The sequence below is a fragment of the Vanessa atalanta genome, chromosome 10 (assembly GCF_905147765.1).
Source record: "Vanessa atalanta chromosome 10, ilVanAtal1.2, whole genome shotgun sequence".
In the NCBI taxonomy this organism is placed as follows: Eukaryota; Metazoa; Arthropoda; class Insecta; order Lepidoptera; family Nymphalidae; genus Vanessa; species Vanessa atalanta.
The window spans coordinates 12,300,471-12,320,919 of NC_061880.1; the positions used below are offsets into that span (position 1 = coordinate 12,300,471).

At 33.9% G+C, this 20,449-nt stretch overlaps 1 protein-coding gene across 1 annotated transcript in view; it reads left to right on the plus strand.

The window, feature by feature from the left end:
* Positions 1-438: 438 nt before the first annotated feature.
* The window catches only part of LOC125066667 (protein couch potato), a 193,056-nt gene continuing 173,045 nt past the window's right edge, over positions 439-20,449 (plus strand). The window contains exons 1-2 of the mRNA XM_047674867.1: positions 439-578; positions 13,094-13,857. Coding sequence (XP_047530823.1) covers positions 13,798-13,857 — 60 coding nt within the window. The 5' untranslated portion in view covers positions 439-578; positions 13,094-13,797. The remainder of the gene's footprint in view (positions 579-13,093; positions 13,858-20,449) is intronic.

Consider the following 20,449-nt stretch of genomic DNA (forward strand, 5'->3'; position numbering starts at 1 on the left):
CCATGCCTAATTACGCCCACCTACGTCACTCAAACATCCGTAAAAAGCACCGTAATCACTCCGACAGTGGAACCTCCATGAATACCCACCCTGAAAAATAGCGCACACTGAATCATTCAAAGCGCACAGGAAAACGCTTCATTGTAAACGTTTTATTTAATTTTCCCTCCATTTACTTTTTATAATTTCTGCCGGGCATAAAAAACGATCCGCAGGAAGCGCGCACACAAGCAAAGCCTACTATATCGAGACGCACACAGAGACAGGAACACCTGTCTCGGGAACGAAAGGTGTGCTCGCGCGTGCTGGCAAGAGATGACTATATGTAGACTCGAGAGGCGAGAGAGAGAAGTGTTATGCGCGCGCACAACGCCGGCACGCCCGCCGCGCGTCCCGCTCGCTCGTGAGCCCGCCTGAGAGCCGTCAGTCTATCGCGCGCAGAGGCAGCGCTTGTATGTGCCGCTCTTTGCTCTACCGCGACCGACACGGTGTCCGTAACTGGTGTTCGGAAAATTGTGCATGTGCGTTTTCCGACGAAAGCAGTGTGTGTGCTAGTGAGATGTGCTGTTGTTTTCTAGGTAACGGGATTACTGTCGGATAAAGGCAACTCGATGTTATTACCATGATTAAAACGAGGGAACTCATTGTAGTTTTTAATTTAACTTTTATAATTTTTTTCTCGCGTAGGCATTGCCGGGAAAGCTTTAAAATTTATCGATAGCAATAGTTTAGGCGAACCTTCTGAAACGTAAATATAAAAAGGCCGACATGTGGAGCTCCACGAGCGTGCAACTCTTTTACTGGGTACTTTATGATCCGTTAATTGCTCGCGCCGCTTAGATAAGCATAACAAACTACACGATATACTGCCTGTGGATACTGTGAAATATCTCTCATTGGAATCTAGATAATATAGCAAGCTTTTTGAACGAGTAATCGTATTAAAAAATAAAGTTTGAAAAATATATAACAGAATAATATTTGGTATGAAAATTAACTTAAGTTATTTTTGTTATTATATAGTAATTTTTATTATTTAAATGGGAATCTACGAATCTAATCATCAAGGAAAAACCAGCTGAAATAATATGAAAGTTAAAGAACAACGACATTGAAAAGAAGTCACGTTAAAATAAATAATAATCTCTCAATTTAAATAGCTAACATATTCAGATTCGCTATATTACAAAGAAATATTATCTTTAGACCCGTCGCATACATTTAGTTTTTATTATATATATTAAATTTGTAACGTTACAGAAAATATTTCAACCATAAATTAATAAGAATGAAAAATATATTTACAAAGACATCAAAAACATTGTTTAGTTTAACTTTGATTAATGGCCCATCGAAATAATGTCATTAATAGATTTTAAGACACTTTGGCCCCGAACAGCATACACCCCCAACAAATTAAATAATTGATGTCAATGAATAAAAACGATCCGAAGAATGTCAGCGTCATCATTAAATTTAAGTAGTTAAGAACGTTAGGAAAGGTTAATCGAATTAGACTTGAACATCTCGTACTAAGAAAGGATCGGACGAAACATTGTATTTAACGCGTGTATAACGATCTGGAAAATTTACTTTTAAAATAGATATTGGCGTAGAACAAAAATAATAAAGTATACGTAACACGTTGGTAACTGAAACATTATTCTAAGGGCTGATAGTTTTTATTTTTAAATATATGCGCGCTGTGTTTGCTTTGTCATCAATTATTTTTCAAAAACGTTTAAAATTGGTGAAAGATTGTAATATTATCGTGCTTAATGTTCGTAAGATCTAAATAGTTTAATTTACAATATTCACGACAGAAAACCAACTGTGTTTTTCACATTGTAACGTCTAGACAGAGTTTGAAAATACACTTTTTCATTTGAAACCGGAAAATTTACGCGTTTTTCGAATTGACATAATTATTAGTAATCATATAATTTTTGTGTAAATCGGTATACTTTGTGCAAATAAGATTTCCGAATAAATTATAAGATCTACGTCTATAAATAAAGTCTATTACGAAAGTTTAAATCTGCGAGTCAGATGTTTTTGACTAAGTAAAATATGATATTGTTTGTATAAATATATTTTATTTGTAATTTAAAAAATTAGGTGTTATATGTATTTATTAAAATAATATAATTGTTTTATTGTGAACATATGGTTCAGCTCTACATTTATTGGAAAAACAGAAATTATTATTTTTCCTGTAATTTCTTTACAAAGTGTAGGATATTTTCATAAGCAAATAAAACGGTATGTACTTTAACGTAGTTTATGTTTTTTAAGCTGTATACAACATTTAATCGATATTTATTATTCGATCGTTATTAAATTAATTAAAGAAATGGTCGTTAAAATCAATATTTATTAATAAATGAAATATATAAAACCTCTTTAATACGTCTGAAGAATATCATAAAGTTGCATACGTTACATCTGAATGTGTATTAACTAGTTTTTGAAAACAACACTCGTGAATACAAACTATTGTTCTACCGTAGTTGCCGTTAATTGAAAGTATTTACATTTAATTACGCTTTCTCATTATACAAACACTATTTATAACAATACCTAACACACTGATGTTAGAGGAAGTTTCGAATGAAAATTAAAAATGGTATTCAGCGAAACTGTATTCCGACGAATACAATTTTGTTTAATGCTTTTTAATTTCACTAAGTAAATAGTAAAGAGTGTATTAAATCAAATAATTATGACGTATTAGACCTGAACATGACGCATTGCAGTATATAAAATGACCAGAGAGGTTTTATATATCATAATTTGGGTATTTTTTTTTTTTGTTTAACGTCGTATGCCGCTTAATGGTTCTCATATCTACGTCCAGCGTTATTATAGTTTTTTTGTTGTCAATCTGTTCTTGTACACTTTGTTGCCGTAATTACTGGCAAGTCCATTTGGAATAGTCACTTGTACCAAGGCCTGTTATTGTGTCGGATTGTTGCGTCACGACATGACAAGACCGCAGCCGAATGTCCGCGAGAGCGACTAATAGTTAGCTTGTTAAATTAATTGCTCTCAATATTTTTGTTGAATGTGTGCCGTGCGTGCTATATTTCAAAAGATTTTCATACGTGCAACTGTTTATTAATTATGATATAGACCATGTCGGTTGATATAATTTAATGTATTTAATACTAGTTTCTGCTCACGGTTTGGCCCTTGTGTTTGGGGTCTAAGTTGGGTCGGAGTAAGGTACCCATGTTCTATATCCCTGATAACGTATGTGCAAAGTTTCATGATGAGCGATCGTGTAGTTAAGAAAGCGTAACAAACAAACAAACAAACTCGCTTTGGCATTCATAATATCATAGGATAGGATAATCATAGGATTTTTTATTTTAAAAAAATATTCCTGTTGAGGTTCCTGCTCTAGATCTTCTCAGGTCTGTGGTTTTTGTTGAAGAATTTATTTGAGATTTTGTCGACACATTAGTCAATTTTCCATATTTATTGTTAAGCGTATTATACAAGTTATATTCGCCGTTTTGGATTTAATCTGCTATAGCCTTTACCACGTGGGACTCTAAGACGAAATTAATGACACCTCATTTGTCAATGTACGATAAGTAGATTCCAGGCTACACGGGAACAGGTGTAGTAACTACTATAAATATACTCTTTGTTTCTGTGTAATCGGGTAAAATTATCAGCACAGCACATTAAGGGATATTTATATGATTTGAATGCGATAGATAGGTGCGTCGACAGGCGATTTGTTTTGTCTGTTCCGGTAAACGATCGCGTAGCATTGATTTGCAATAAAAAAATTTGCTTCGTCACGCTTTCTGCGGCCCGACCTCTTTAATAACAGCAATATTTATTGTTTAACGGCATAGAAACATAATATACATTTAAAGTAAATTAAACTGTAGATTAAAAAAAATATAATTGTAATAGGTTATTTTTACAGAGGCAAGAATACATAGTTAGTTTTGTTAACGCTTTGGAAACCTTCAGAAAGGTACCCGGAATTCTAAACCACCGCGATAACCATCTTCAGCTCGAACATAACATGTGAAACCTGTGCCGCAAACCTTCTCTTAAAGGAGAGAAGGCTTGGGTCCAGCAATGGGATATTATCTCTTTTTGGCATTATAAATTTGACATTCGATAGAATGAGACAAAACATTGTATAACTATGCAACCACTTTACAAAATATACACAGTAAGGCTGTTGTTATTTTGTCATTTAAAATAAAAATAAAGTAAACGACGAAATATATTAATATGATATGTAGAATCTACATTGTAAACAATAGTATGAACAATAATAATTTATTTCTTGCAAAAATTTAATCAGTTTACAGGTGGACCGTGGGTGGTTCATGCTAAGTGGGTAAATAGGTGCAATTTAGGCCACCGAAGCTCCGTCGGTCGGCCTGATTCAACACTTCGTTGTGGCAATTAGATTCAATTTGCGGCGAGCACTATGAATATGGGACTGAAACTAACAAAGGTTTATTTCTCTCTAAATTAGTCCGAAAGTGCAGAATGACGAAATTCGGTAAGAGCGCTAATACTTTGGCCGCTTTCGTAATTAGCTAGACAAGAAAGTCGGTTAGTTCTGTCTATACGCGTTGAACAAAAGTGGAAATGTTATAATACTGTGTCTATTTAATAGGATCGCCTCGGCTTAGAATTGTCGGCGCGAACAATATTAAATAATATTTGATCGAGCAATATTATTGTATGAGGAACCTACATTTAGAAAGCCTTGCTAATAAACGCCAGCGTATAGAACACGAAGATTTTAAAGGTAGATAACGGGTTCGATTCTGTTCAAGCATTTAATTTTCATATAATTTGTGTTTATGAATAATCTCATTCTTGGGAGGGAATATCGTGAGGGTACTCGAATGTTTTACACAGAACTTTGTCATGTGTATCTCTACCATTAATGTACTTTTCAATATTAATTTGACATTCGACATTACTAAATTTGGCATTGCATAACTATGCAAGCACTTTACAAAATATACACAATAAGGGTTTAGTATAGGAGTATGTACACTGAGTGTCAGTTATGTGTTTAGATGTTTTGACTATATCTCTGAGGTTGTTTCAGTTGAAATTTCATTAAGCGAATGGTTCAATCGGTCGCGCTTAACGGTACAGTTAATTGAATGAGTTAGTTTGTGAGCCACATTTACGGAACGCTAGATACTGGTATATGTGTTAATTGATATTTTGTTTCGCAATAAAATACGATACGTAATTACTGGCGATGTATTCGTGTGCCTTATAAGATTCGAAGATTAGTTATTGTCAGTTCTCTCATATTTAAATGCACTTACCTGTTCTCTTATAGAACTTCTTTCACCAATGGTTGTCTGTAAGAGATCGTTATGAGCGATAAGACCGTCTTCACACAGTTGGTTAATTGTTTTTTGTTACTTTTATGTTTAAGTATTTAAAAAATAGATTTCCAACAACACCGAGAATACTGACATAGAAGCTTCATACAAATAAATTTCAAGGAAAGTTTTGAACCCTTTGACTATTCATCTTCAAAATAACTCGTAACAACCCAACGAAACTATTTCTTTGTACCTAACCTCATAGCTTTCGAATTAAACTTGCCGTGGGGTCGGCGCTACAGACCGAGGTAGGTATAGGTCTAGATAATAAATACGTAAACATTGCTAAGATAACGTTATTGAATGACTCGTTGGTCTAGTGGCTAGATATAACGTCAGCGATCACGAGGTTCGGGGTTCAAATCCCAAATTCGGGCACATAAAAAGTTATTCGGTTATTCTGTCGAAAAATTCTGTCAGTAACAGCCCGGCGTCTGGATATTGGAAGTGTGTACAATCCCGTGCCTCAGAAAACACGTGGCCGCGTCTGGTCTCTTTCCGGTTGTGTTGGATTTACTGTTCCATCGGATAATGTACACTTTAATGTGTCCTGCGTAGTTGACTGCTCTTCTTGGAGTTTGGACCGCGACCGAAATTGGTCAAGGCGACGTCATCATTAAAGTTATTGAAATGATTCGTTTGACTAGTTATCTTTTATAAATAATCCAATCAATATTTAGTGGCAAGCTGGCGGCTCGCTAATCGACTTATTTGTAAACCGACGACGTACGGCTTCTTTCTCTCTTAACGTTCTGTTAGATGAAATGTATTCTATAACTATTGTTTTGTTACTAGTTATAATAATAACTTGATAGAGTTTATGTTTATTGAAATTTTTTACACTCTTTTTGTAGAATTTTCTTTGTAGTAGGGCTCTTTGTAAGTCTGTCCGAGTAGATACCTCTACTCATCATATATTCTCCCGCCAAGCAGTAATACTTGACATTGATCCCGTTTGAAGGGTGAGTGAGCCAGTATAACTACCGGTACTGGGGATATAACTGCTTAGTTTCTAAGGTATGCATTCTATATGTAAGAAATGGTAAAACCTTAATACGGCACGGCAATAGCTTGCCGGAAAGAATCGGCAAAAACTTAGTAGTAATATAAAAATTAGTATTGCGAGTTGAGTGAGATTATCGTGTATTATCTATACATATAAGAAAATTGGGATGTCTGTTTGTAAAGTTAAAATAATCGCTTTTTACAAAATGCATATGTAAGTATACACGATACATATACCAAAATAACATTTTTTTTTAATTTTTGTTTGTCGGTCTGTCTGTCTGTTTGTTCCGGCTAATCACTTGAACCGCTGGACCGATTTAGACGGGACGTTCACTGGCAGATAGCTGATTTAATAAGGAGTAACTTAGACTACAATAATAACTTTTTGTTAAATTCAAATGCGCACGAAGTCGCGGGCACAGTTCGTAATATATATAAATAACTTAGATAATCATAATCCATTATTTATTTTGTACAAATCGGATTGTATCTCATTGCTAAATTGATATTAGTAAAGATTTTTGGAACCATAAATATAGTTTGTTTATAGGTAACATACCGACGTCGACGAAGTTAAAGATCTCCAGAGAGTTATAATGGATGGAAGCCGGAAAAGTTTTGTTCGGACTTATTTACCGACTTCACCGCAGCATAAATATACCACTGGATTAAAGTATTCAGCGTTTAAGAAAATATCACCCCTTTGATATTTATTTCGACGTTACTCTTAATAAAACTCGACCAGATTTTATCATTTGAATCTTATTTAATTTGACGAACTATTTAATTAGTGTCTTGACATTTTGAGTAAGTATTTTTATTGGAAGTCAAAACTAGTAGGATATAAATTAAATAAACAGAGAAAGAAATCGTTATAGAAATACGAATATGTTTCACGCGAATCCTTGCGGACACTTTTAATTTTTTTACGATAAACATTTGAGTAGTTAAGACGTGAAAGCGTAACAAACGAACTCATTTCGCATTTTTAACATTACTTAGCTGGAAATACGCGCTTCGTCCCTTACAAGAAGCGGGTGTGTATGTAGGACTCGCCGTTGCCCAGGACGCCTGGCGCACTAGTACACAGGAATACTCCCTAAGCAACCAGCGGTACCGTGGCAATATGCTTATGTTTACCCAGAATGTTAAATTTCATCACAATCGGTTCTGTGGTTTAGTCGTGATTCGGTAACAATCAGACAGAGACAGACAGACAGAGTTATTTTCACATTTATACTATAATAATATGTAAATAAAATATTTATGAATTATTTTAGATGAACACATGAGATAGGTATAATATTTGCATTGCCGCTAAATAAATCGTTTGTTGGTTATGTTAATCGCACATACAGACGATTGAATCGTTTAATCGTTAATTACATTTAACGCTAAATTAGACGCAATTTCAATACAATGGTCAGAGATGAACCATATTACAATTATATGTATATATAATTGAGTGTTTGCATATTTTAAGCAAGCCTCCATCCCCTATTTCAAGATTTAACAGCTCGACTAAAATACATAAATACAAAATAAGATATCAACTTTGGTCATTTTTAGTAATATAAAATTACTTCCTTAGTGTTTACCGAATGATTTTTTTCTGCGGAGTTTCATCCTGTTAGACCCACCGGTATAGGTTCTGCGTTGTATGCCATTCAGTCATTTAAAAAGTGTATTAACTACATGAAGGTTTTTGTAGTTAGCAGGGTACTACATAAGTAACGGCTGTTGCGTTTATTAATTTCTGATTCGTTATCAGTATTGTTTACTAGCGACTCACCCCGGCATCGCACGGGTGCAATTTATTAATAAATAAAATCTACTGTTTAATAATATTAATAGAATTTATACTCTAGACCAGTCAAAACCTTTCTACCAGTGAAATATTTTTTTAGAATTCTATCGGAGATTACCTCTTATATACAAAAAAACAAATTTTATCTCCTTATAATATTACTATAGATAATAATAATTTATTATTTCGACAGTACTCCCACATACTATATACTAATATTCAATTGCATATATGTATGTTATATTTAGAGTATTATTTTAAAACTTGTAGTTTCGTCTTCCTGTATTTTGATTTGTCTAAAGGTTTATTGGTACAGTATCCCTTCAGAGATTAACCATAAGTCAGTTGTCAACATTTCACGAGTGAGATTCGAATTGAATTCTTACAGAATCGCACCGCTGTTACCTAATTCATCACCTTAAAACAAGTACTTACATCCGATATATTATTTATTGATGCGCAATCGATAATTCTAATCAAAAACATTCATTTTGAGAAAGATAATATTAAAAATGTTCTAAGCTAGTCCATTATCGAGGCTTAAGTAAACATATAGAATATAATTTAGTTACAGTAGAGATAGTTTTAGATTTAATTGCAGACATGCTGAGTAGGTTAGATATTTGCCTATCTAAATCGACTCGCTTCTCACTCGATAATGTTCGAAAGTGCTGACCTGGGAATTTCGAAGCTATCGAATAGTATGTACTTAGTCGCAATTGGACCTAACTATGTATAAAAGATTTTAATCAAAGTTTGAACAATGGATTTAGAGGGTGATAAGTCTGTGCCGGATGATCTGAGTTTCTTGGCGGTTCTTCTCGGTAGAATCTATATTCCGAACCGGTGGTAGCTTTACTTAATATAGTTTGTTATGACGATTCAAAAGTGTTTGTAAAAGCCTACTTGAATAAAGTATATTTTGATTTGATTTGGTAATGTAAAATAGTAACTAAATAGTTACTGTTTATGCTATGGGGATAATCATTTAAAGGTGATTATTAAATGAAAAATGTAATTACTTTAGGGTCGAATGAAATTCTGTCAGATGTATCCACTAATCCGAATTTGAGCAGCGTGGCGGAATAAGCTCCAGAACAACTTCCTAATATACAATATACAACCTTTTTAATGGAAGTATGGGCATAGTCGGCTAAACTTAGATTTCATGGTTAGTGACGCATCGATAGTGTAAAATTGTATGACTCTACTAATAATAAACTGTGGAATTACTAAATACTATTACTGTTAAATACTATTTGTTAATTTACATACATACATATATCCAATATACATTTATTTATTTATTTATATTTGATTCATATACTATATAGTAAATAGTCTAAATTTATTATTTTAATATTATCATTTAACATACTTCAGTCAGCTTCGAATTGTTTAGCATTGTCACCGGTTCGGTATGAAGATTCTACACAGAATAACAAGCAATGATATATTTTGATATTCAATTTGTTTATACGATGGTACACATACCATTGCTCATTGCTCTGTAATCGTATTGTAAATTAAAAAAAAAAACCATAAGCTTTATCAATACGAACAGCTTACATCACAATAGCTTGACTTAAAGGTTCTTTGTTCTTTACTATTTGATTCTAGGTTATTTGGGTGCGTGATTTCATCTTATGTTATTAAAAGCATTTCCCGCGGACTAATTCGACTGAGATTCATACTACATGATATATGTCATTTATTTATTAACTGACGTTTCCACTTTAGACATTTTCATAATGCAAAGACACCATTATTTAAATCCAAATAATTATTTCATCTTTACTTTTGAATTTGCTTCGAGAACAAATTTGATTTAAAAATGGAATAGCTTCGCCTAAAACCTTTTTTTAGGACATGTATTATCGAGAAAGGAACGTTCTCCCTTCAAATAGATTTATTTATAATTAGACGACCTTCGTGGTCGAGTAGTGTGTACACCGGTTTTCATGGGTACGCCACTCCGAGGCCCCAAGTTCGATTCCGATTCCGATTCCGGCCGAGTCGATGTAGAAAAAGTTCATTAGTTTTCTATGTTCGTGGTACCGTCGTTACTTCTGATATTCCATGCTTTAGTTACTTACATTGGGATAGATAGGACATATAAATAGGACAGAATGTTATAGTCACCGTTTATAATGACGGATAAGTTAATGTATCCACTCTATACTTTATTTAGATCGTAGACTACAGACTAAAAATAAATAAGCAAATTCATTGTGTTATGAATAAATATTACATTATGAAATAATGAAAATATTACTTTAAGACCGTCTACTATAACTTTATATGAGACGGCTTAAAATTAATTTTCTATTTAATTAAATATTAACGTCATGTGTATTTAAAATCCAAAGGTTTATTTTCATTTTATTTACATATACAGGTGTTAATGTTAAGCAGTGAGCGACTTTGCATAATTCACTATTTTAAAATATTGATCGCAGACAAATCGCCGCGTAAGGTGTCGGGATGTATTCTTTTAGAGTTCTCAAGTTTTTTTGTTCACGACTTAGTCACGTTTGAAGCAAAAAGGTGACCTTGAAACGACTGGCTAATGATACACGTGATTTGAACATGGTCTTATTTTTGTACGAAATTCATGTCAAAGCTAAACTTGATGAAGTACCTACGAGTCTCAGATTATAGAACAAAATGCAGACGGGGCTTGCGCAATATTATAGTGGAGTAAGGAAAGCGAATACAAAATTAAAAACTAATAAAATTTGCCGTAGTACGACGACCTTATTTGTTAATAAATAAAAATCTAAATTGCTGTCACTTTAATTATGAGTTAATTTTAAACCACGCTTCATACGCCTTTATATAATTTTTTATGGTTTGGCGATCGACGCAATGGTCGACGCATTTATTGGCTTCTGCGACAGCTGTTCTATATTCGATCCCCTCTTATTATAAATATTTGTATGTAACACATTCGCTTACATATCTGGGGTGTTTTGTTTGTGTTATCTGTGCGACACAGAATATACTTCGTATGGGTTATTCCAATCAAAGAAGGAAAATATAAACAAACCTTAGATTAAAAAATTCCAAGCGATTTGATAACAGCTCTACTGTATTATACACCTGTATCAGTTCATAATATCGTAAATATATATATGTCTTCATTTATAATAAAACACTATTCCATATTATTTATATCCCCTTTTATTTTACTTCCCAAGTTCTGATTATGACTTCACCGATATTCGAAACTCAATTTTTCCACGTATCCAATATATTCAAGAATTCGAATATCGCGTCGATTCAATGTCAAATTTGTTTGTTGTTTTTATTCATCCTGTGTTTGCAATATGCTATAAATAGTCCACGTGTAAGATATATCTTACACATGTACTTAGTTTAGTACCTAATTTGACCAAATTAATACATCACATTCAACAATAATATATAAAATGATGTATAAATAATTGTCTCGTTGGTGTATTGGCTAGATGTAAGGACGCAAGATCTCGAAGTCCTGGCGCGTAAATCCGTTAGTTCTGCGCCTGAAGTTTTCCTGGTCGTGTTGGATTTGCCGTCCGATTACGAGAGTGAGGGAACCGAGAGTGCGTGCTTGCGCATTCGTACTTGAGCGATATAATAGTCCTTGCGTAGTTGGCTGGTCACCTTCAAGATTGTCCAGTGTGGCCAAACATCATATAAATATAAATTATCTATAAGGTCTATTTGTTTGAGATAATTTAACAAACAAGGTAATTAGGCGTCAGATGTGTAACTAATTCACTATGACGTCATAGTCTTCAATTTAGACGATTCTAGGTGTTTATTGCGATGACTAACAATCTAAATTACCGGCTAACGCCCACTTGTGTGCAATCGGCTCTGTTTGACATATTAAAATACCTTTATCCGTTCTACAAATCACCTTATAGCAATTTACTGTAGAATTTATTTTTAACATCAACCAGGAGGCTGAAAGAGCCGAGGCAATATACGTAACTCCCAGTAAAAGATCGTGGGATCAACTCCCCAAGATAAAATGATTTTTCTTTTATTAATTATGTTATTACATTACTACGTTTGGAATGACGACCAAAAGTTCCAAATATTTGTGTCAACGGTAGAACATTTAAGGGATGCTATTTGATGGATCGGAATAAACTTAAACTGTAATTGTGATTAAAAAAACCGCTCCAAAAATTAATGATAATAATAGTTTAGTTTGGCCAACGCTATTATTATACGGATTCATTTAGGAGTTTAGTTATAATTAATACTAAACCCGTGGGCAGTGAATTTCGAAACTTTTAATGGCTAGTTTGAAAATTCTAGCGATTCCAGAGTCTACGTTCTGTTTAAATAATAAAATAATTGGGTGGTGAAAAAAAATTTGAAATTTTCGGCATTTTTTTGCACAAAATTTTTACTGCGGCAATCGAAGTGTCTATTTTCACCGTAAAGAAAATTTGGTTTTTGCGAATTCTTCAAAAAGGCTGAACTATTAAGCAAATAGTTGAACAATGTCTATTCCATAATGTATGATGCTTAAATGTGGCACGATCTTGCGATATTTTTATTGTAGTAAATGGGAAAAAAATCAATCCCGCTACCGACCACAACAACATCGACATCCACATATGATTACATAATATGGTAGCTTTCTACTTTTCAAAGCGTGGGTGAAATATACAGGAGGGTGCTTTTCGATTTATCGATAGAGGGTGGCAAGAGGCTTCTCTTACTAATTGGAGTCTGACAGAATGTGAGGTATTTTGAATTATCATTCGGATCTACATGCGGCCCCATCCATTCACGTCGAGTTGCCTTTTATCTACCTACCTGTATTTCTGTTTAGATGTTTACAAATGTTATTACTTAAATGACTTATACGAGTTTCATTTTGTTTCAGGATCGGTTTATACGCAGAACATCATCTAGTACGAATGAGAACAAAGTGCCCGAGTGCAAAATTATAAAGAAACAATCACTTATTGGCCTGTAGATAATCCTAAATTAAACAATCACAGCCGATAAATTGCAACGAGCGCGCTTGCTGCCGCGCCGTTGTCATCAACTACGTATCTGTAGACAGTCGCGTCGCGCGCGGTTGCTTCTCCTGTCGCTGAAGCTGTCAGTGCTTGCCGGAGTCGCGCGACTCGGCCGGCACGCCCCGACACAGCCGTGGATAACCTCGGCCAGAGCCCCCTTCCGGTGAAGAGGCTGCACGAAGCGCTTCAGAGTGCGCAAGTGAAGCGCCAGCGGCTCTCCCCTCCGTATCCCGCACCCCCCGCGCCCCTTCACCCGATACATCAACTCGCCGTGCACCAACACATCAAAGTGCAGCAAAGCATAGTGCAACAGAGTATCGTGCAGCAACATCAATTGAATCTGGCCCATCAGTCGTTGCAAAACCTGCAAGCGCAAAGCTTACAAGCCGCTCAGCAAAGCCTTCAAGCGGCGCAGAGTCTGCAGGCTGCTCAAGGGCTGCAAGCAGCTCAGAGCCCAGCGGCTACGGGCGGCGCAGGCACGCAACAGGCGACAGGAGCAACACAAGGCGCGCTGGTGCCGCCGCAGCAACCGTCGCCGCGGGCCGCTTCTCCGCAACATAAGAGCATGGAGCTTGCACTGTGTCAAAGTATGGACTCCGTCAATACCGCCACCACTGAGGAAGAGGTAAGATTTTATTATTCGCTTCAACTTAAGTAAACATTTAGAACATTTTCGTATTTATTAATCTATCTGGTCCACGCTTTGCCTTTGTGATGTTGATATCATTATCCGCTACAGAGGAAATTAATTTCAATATACTAAATAATCTCGTACGATAAATCTTACCCTTTTAGGTACTTTGTATTAGAATATGGGATAAAATATGATCAAAGTATATACAAGGAAGCATTAAGACTTGAAGTATTATTAAAAAAAATTAGTGTTCAGTAGAAAATTAGTCATACTGTGTTATAATAAAGTTTATATTTCTTTGAACATGAAACAGTTTCATACATGCTTCGTTAACTAGCCTATTGCACTTTGTTTCGTGTACAACTGAATCTATCTCTTAAGAGCTCGATTTGTTATCGAACAATCGTAAAATAATACCAAAGGCGATAGCAACGACAATGGGAAAAATGCGCGGTTATACAATAAGTATTCGCTAACACAATAAAAGGAAATTTTCCTCACAATTATTCCAGCTGAATCGAAAGAATGTATATAGATGGCAGCCATTGTTATAAATCGTACTTTGCTTCTAGCAAGTGTGTACTGGTCCTTATTTTAGTGAAGGTCAATTTTAATGTTTATTTTGCTTAATTTTAATTGATATTTAAAGCGTCAATAGTTAAATGGATTACGGGCCACATCGAAAAAAAAAGTATTAATGGTAATAGTAGAAAAATGGCGGGATCCAACGGTTTACAAAATTCATCTCGTGCGCATTATCTCGCCATTTACAAGTTGATATTTTATTTTAAGAATAAGAAATACTATATTCTTACTTATGACATTTTGATCTGATATGAGCGCTTTTTGTTTCAATAAAGATAGATTATTTTTATTTTATTTTATTTTATTTATTTTATTATATAAGAATATTGTAATTTAATTTTATACTAGTTGATAAATTTAATGTTTTCTAATTAGATATGATATTCGGGCTTCAGAGAAAAAAAAACTAAAGTTAAAATTAATTTTTAATTTTCGCACTGATAATCCATTGTTTCTGTTATAACAAGATATTTAAATAAACATGAAAAATGACGCGTGCACGGCGTGACGCATTATACTAGTACGGGTGAGCTTTACACGATAATGATATATCATAACTTTCGTTTGTATATTCTTATTTGAAATAATTTAATGAGTGCATTCCATATTTTGTGTGAATCCAGGATTCAAAGCTAGTTAAATTTGAACGACAATTAAAGAGGCTGTGTAGCTTTTGAAACATCAATTGGCGTGTCTTGGGGGTAAAACCGACTCGCATGTCGTGACGGCTGACGGCATGACGGAAGCTTTGTGTGCGTGCGTGGCGCATCAGTACTTCAATGATGGCATTGAAGTGAAACGATAGTTATCTTCTATCTCTTTTTTTAATTATTTGACTCCATATTAACTACCATTAAATTCGATAACAAAAATTATCATTTAAAGGTTTTTATAAGTAACAATTAACTTGAAAAACGTTTCGATTAAAAAAGGGGTAATGTTATTTAACTTTAGTAAAGGATGAAATGTGGTCAATTTCACATTATAACATCTTTATCGATATGTCAAAGCCAGCCTTAGGGAGTCCGCTACGTTGCAGTGACGTGTCAATTCTATCCGAGGGTAAATATAATGTCCATGTGATACATCTCATGTATATAATACGCTTTCATGTTATTTATGCGAATTGGAAACGAAATGTTTGATGTAAATAATATATTCTTAGTATTGGTTGCGACATATACCAACTCTTTATATATTATTAATATATTAATCATCACATACATATACTAGTTACACAGGCGTAGGCATGAGCGATATAACATCTTAGTTTCTATGGTAAGTGATTGTTATCCCATCGGATTATAAGAGCAATAGTTAGTGCGGTGCTGGATCCAGGGGAGGGGGGGTCTGTTGGTGTTTCGTTTGTTAATTAGGAATATTTACTCCTCAATAAATAGGTATTATGGTTGATCTTCAATATAAGTGACGTTTTAGATATAGGGTATACTCGTAGATATAAAAAATGAAATTTGTCATCATAACTGGGCTGTAGAAAAATAGAAACAAAAGGCATTTAAATGTTAAAAGATTATGGTTTAAATAGGACAACATTAATGTTTATATCACGGTTTCTTTTAAACCAAGATTCAACTTAAAATAATTTTAAATCGTATTTGAGTGAAATAGAAATCGCATCTGTAGTGAAGTTAAGAGGAAAAGCGATGGAAGCCTTAAAGAAATAGCGATAAATTCCTCAACGTAAACCGCTCGCAGGCGAGAAGTGGGCATCGGTTGTGTTAGCGAGACAAATAGAGTGGATGTCGTTTGCCTCGTCTCGGCCCTCGTGCGGGGAGCTTTATAAATTGATTGCTTTCCACTGTGTTGTTTTAGCCTTTGATATAAAAATCTCCGAATAAATGTCCCGAGTGCAACGATTTTATGACACAATATTTTCGAATTTTTCTTTTAAATTATTATCGTTCTATTTATAAATCGATTTCGAAGTTTATTGATCAGTTATGAAAGCGATATATTTACTTTTGATTTTTAAATGTAATATCATGAGTATAAATTATACGAAATGCATTTATTATTATATAAACCAGTCCAGTGTACGTTACAACATTTCTCGTTCACCAAACCTCTTACGAGGTATATTACGACACCGTATCATGTGTGTACAGCGATACTTTAAAATTATATCACTGTTTAACTGTTCATAAAACATGTAACGATGTTTTGGCTAGCAATTAAATGTTGAACATTGTGCGTTTTAACCGAAAAGATAAAATTCAGACCGCAAACAATGTTAGGTATGAAATACTAATTAACTTGATATTAATTGCGTTACATTGTCCGTTAACGTGTTTTGGAAGTTTATGTATCTCGCTTTGATGTGAATTCATGCACTAAGCGAAGGGAAGGATTATGGGCGAGACCCTTTGCTAACATAGCGTTGGTGCAATCATCCAGGCGGCTGCCTACATCGTACTAAGTTGAGCCACTCGGGAATAATCCTTTATTCATATTAGCTTGTATTAACCTTGTTCCAAGCTTTGTTCCAAGTGTAAACGAAACTCGTGCAAATGTTTTAATGTATATCATTATAACGAATTCGTAAACGATTTTGTATATTCATAGGAAGTCATTACAAAGTGTTATAAATAAATACGTTTTTAAAACTTGCATTTAGTGTCCATTGGAGTTGATGTGTATTCTCAATTATATTGTTACTTATGAAAACAGTGTAATATTTCAGCTGAATTGACTTAAAAAGCGCATTATTTGGCCAACATTTGTACCAATAGGTCAATTTAAATGAAAGCTGGCAAAACGGCAATAGAAGGCAATTAATATTGTAATCTTGATCTTTTGTGATTCTGTCTGTAAAATAAAAACAGTCATATCACTAAAAGTAATAGGATTACTATAAGTCCGATAGAGTCCGATAGAGTCGCACTGATAAATATACATACATATGTATTCTATCAAAATAACTAATTAAGGGTTAATTACACATCGTTATAAATTGACACAGAATTATAAATTGTAATGATTTACAGTCTAGAATAGTTTAATTTTTATATATATATAATTTATTAACAGTAAAAGTTAAACAGATTTATCAGTGTTGATATACAAACTATTTCAAATAAACAATTATTTTATATCTTGAATGGGTTTTGAAACGAGAATATGCGTTTTCGTTGTGCCATTTATACAAATATTATAAATGCGAAAATAACTCTCTCTGTCAGTTTGTTTGTTGCTCTTTCACGGTCAAACATCGAACCGACTTAAATGAAATTTGGAATGAAGCGAGTTGAAACTCCAAGGAAGGACAAAAGTTACTTTTCTGTTACTAAACACGCGGATAAAGCCGCGCGCGAGATCTATTCATTTAAATAAGTATATCATGCTCCTCTCCATTCCTAGAAATATGGTGGAAAGTAAGTTATTTATTGCTTATCATGGTTTGAGGGAAAGTATTAGCCGCGTTTATCAATTATATGGAGTAAATGCAGCGCTCGTGTATAATTTATCTTTAGACGTAGCAACTTTCCAACTGCTTACACTCGAATTATGTCGAGAGACCACAAACAGAGTGGAATTTTATCGTCATTAGCCAATAAATTATTATTTTTAAACGACGTTATATCTTATGATTCCTAATTGGTTTAATGTCCGATTTTGATTTGTTTATCGTAACTTACACAGTTGATAGAATATGTGGAATATGTGTTGTGAATATTAGTGAAAGAATGCGGTTTCAGATCCGCAAGCTTTCATGTTGTTTTTGTGTTAAAAAAACGTCTTCCCCTTTGCCCAAGAGTGGGACATATACGAAATATTTCTGTTGCTCTTTTTATCTCGTCTGGAATGATTTAGATCTTTAAAATTATGAATTTAGAGACTATTTTCGCTAAACCTATTTTTCTAATGTTTTTATAGGACATTATTTTATATAAAAAGATAAATAAACTGCCATAAAAACTATTTCTATTGTTATATAATATATTCTTAGACACAGTTCTGTTAACAATGTATACAAAAAATGGCCATGATTTAAAATCAATTTAAAAATTTCAACGTCATTATACGCCCGCATGTAACAAGCAACCGAGCTTAAAGATTTGATCACGGTTTACCAAAATTGGTCAGTATGTAGTTTTTTATTATCTAAACGTAAATCATCGTCAGCGAGAAACAACGTCAAAATTTAAACGTGTGTGAACAATCGTGGGAGCTAAAATAATATTTCGAAACCTCCAATGTAAATTATGTTTTGGTCTAGACAAAACAATTTGTAAGTTCAGATTGAATAACTAAACAGCTACTCGCTTTGTATGTATATATTACTTTCATCAAAATTCAGCATTTTGTATACCCCGAAAATACAAATGGCCTGAATGAAATATGTACATACATATTATATGATTTTTAAGTGAATACTCTACATCTTTTATTTTTGGCTATTGTTTAAATATTTTTTACCTTGGTCAAAATTCAATAGTCATTAGTTGCTAACAAAAATATAAAATAAATAGATTCTAGAAGAAAATTTGAGGCTGAGCTGGACGATACCTTGTCATTGTTACAATAAAAAAACTCATATGTCATAGGGTCGTTGTTTTTAACTTTGACATTGACGTGTGTTGACAATGTCAGTATGAACGTAAACTACATGATATATGTGTATGTTTGTGTGTGACACTCGCTTGGTAGTGTGTGTAATTAATTTAATGTATTTTTATCACACAATATGTAAAAATATTTCTGCACTCTTCCTTATAAAATTATATTTGTGCCAGATTTCATACTCCTCCGTCCGCGTAATTTTCACAAAAATGGGACACAAGGTTCTCTCTCTTCACGTATTTAATATATTTATGGAATTGCTTACCTAGTTTTAAATGAAGATATAGACAGAGTACATTGGGTTATACTCGCTTGAGTAGGTATTTATTTGTGAAAAAAACTAGGCAGATATAATTGTACAACTATTTTATCTTAAATTTAATTTGACCAAGTAATGAGACATTTCATATTATTTAACAAATAACTGTTAATACAGGTGTTCACTCTGTTTTGCTATTATTTTTAGCACGATAACATCTAATCATTTGAATATGCCCAACCCAGTAGGTCTTCCTTTCCTGATAGGTCGGGTTTCCCGTCCGTCTGGGTAGATACCACCCACTCATTACAAATTCCGCCAAACAAAAATACTCAGTTATTTTGTGTCCCGAAATGAAAAGCCAGTGTAACTACAGGCGTAAGCAACATGACATATTGTTTCCCAACGTTGATAGAGCATTGGTGATATAAGGAATGGTTCATAATTCTTACGACGCTGATGACTATGGGCGGTGGTGACCACTCACCATCAGTTCGCCCATTTGCTAGTCCGACTTTATATTTAATAAAAAATAGTTTTAATTTAAATGAATCAATAAAGTTACATTTTAGTCGGTTTGATTTTTTAAAAACTATTCATTGCAAATATTTCGATATCTGATTCAATCTGTCATTACACTGCCCTTCCATTATGAATGACCTATTTATCGATTCACACCATAACATAGATATATCCGATCCATATTATGTACAACATTGTAGCGGTAAAATATTGTAGTAAAGTAGATAATAACCAGTTCAACGTGAAAGGCAGGGGTGCGTGCCGACTGCCGAGACGGGCGCGGTCCGGCGCCGCCGGGTCTGGCGCCGACTGACTCCAACATACCGTCTGTAACGTCGCTTAATGTTTTCGCATTAATTTTTCACTTGTACATAGAATTATACATTTTTTATCGTTGTCAACTCTTCAGCACTAATTGATAGATAGATAGATGTATTTATATGTACGGTATTAAAAAAATTAAAGGTAATGTCAAAAAAAAAAACATTGATAAATATATACAATATTATTTTAAAGAGTAGAAAATGGTGACTCCGAACCGATAGTAGCTTTACGATATTCTCACTTTAATTTTTTAACTATTTAGTTTCCACTTGCGGCTTTTGGGTGTATTGGGTACCCTTGTGCACAATTTCT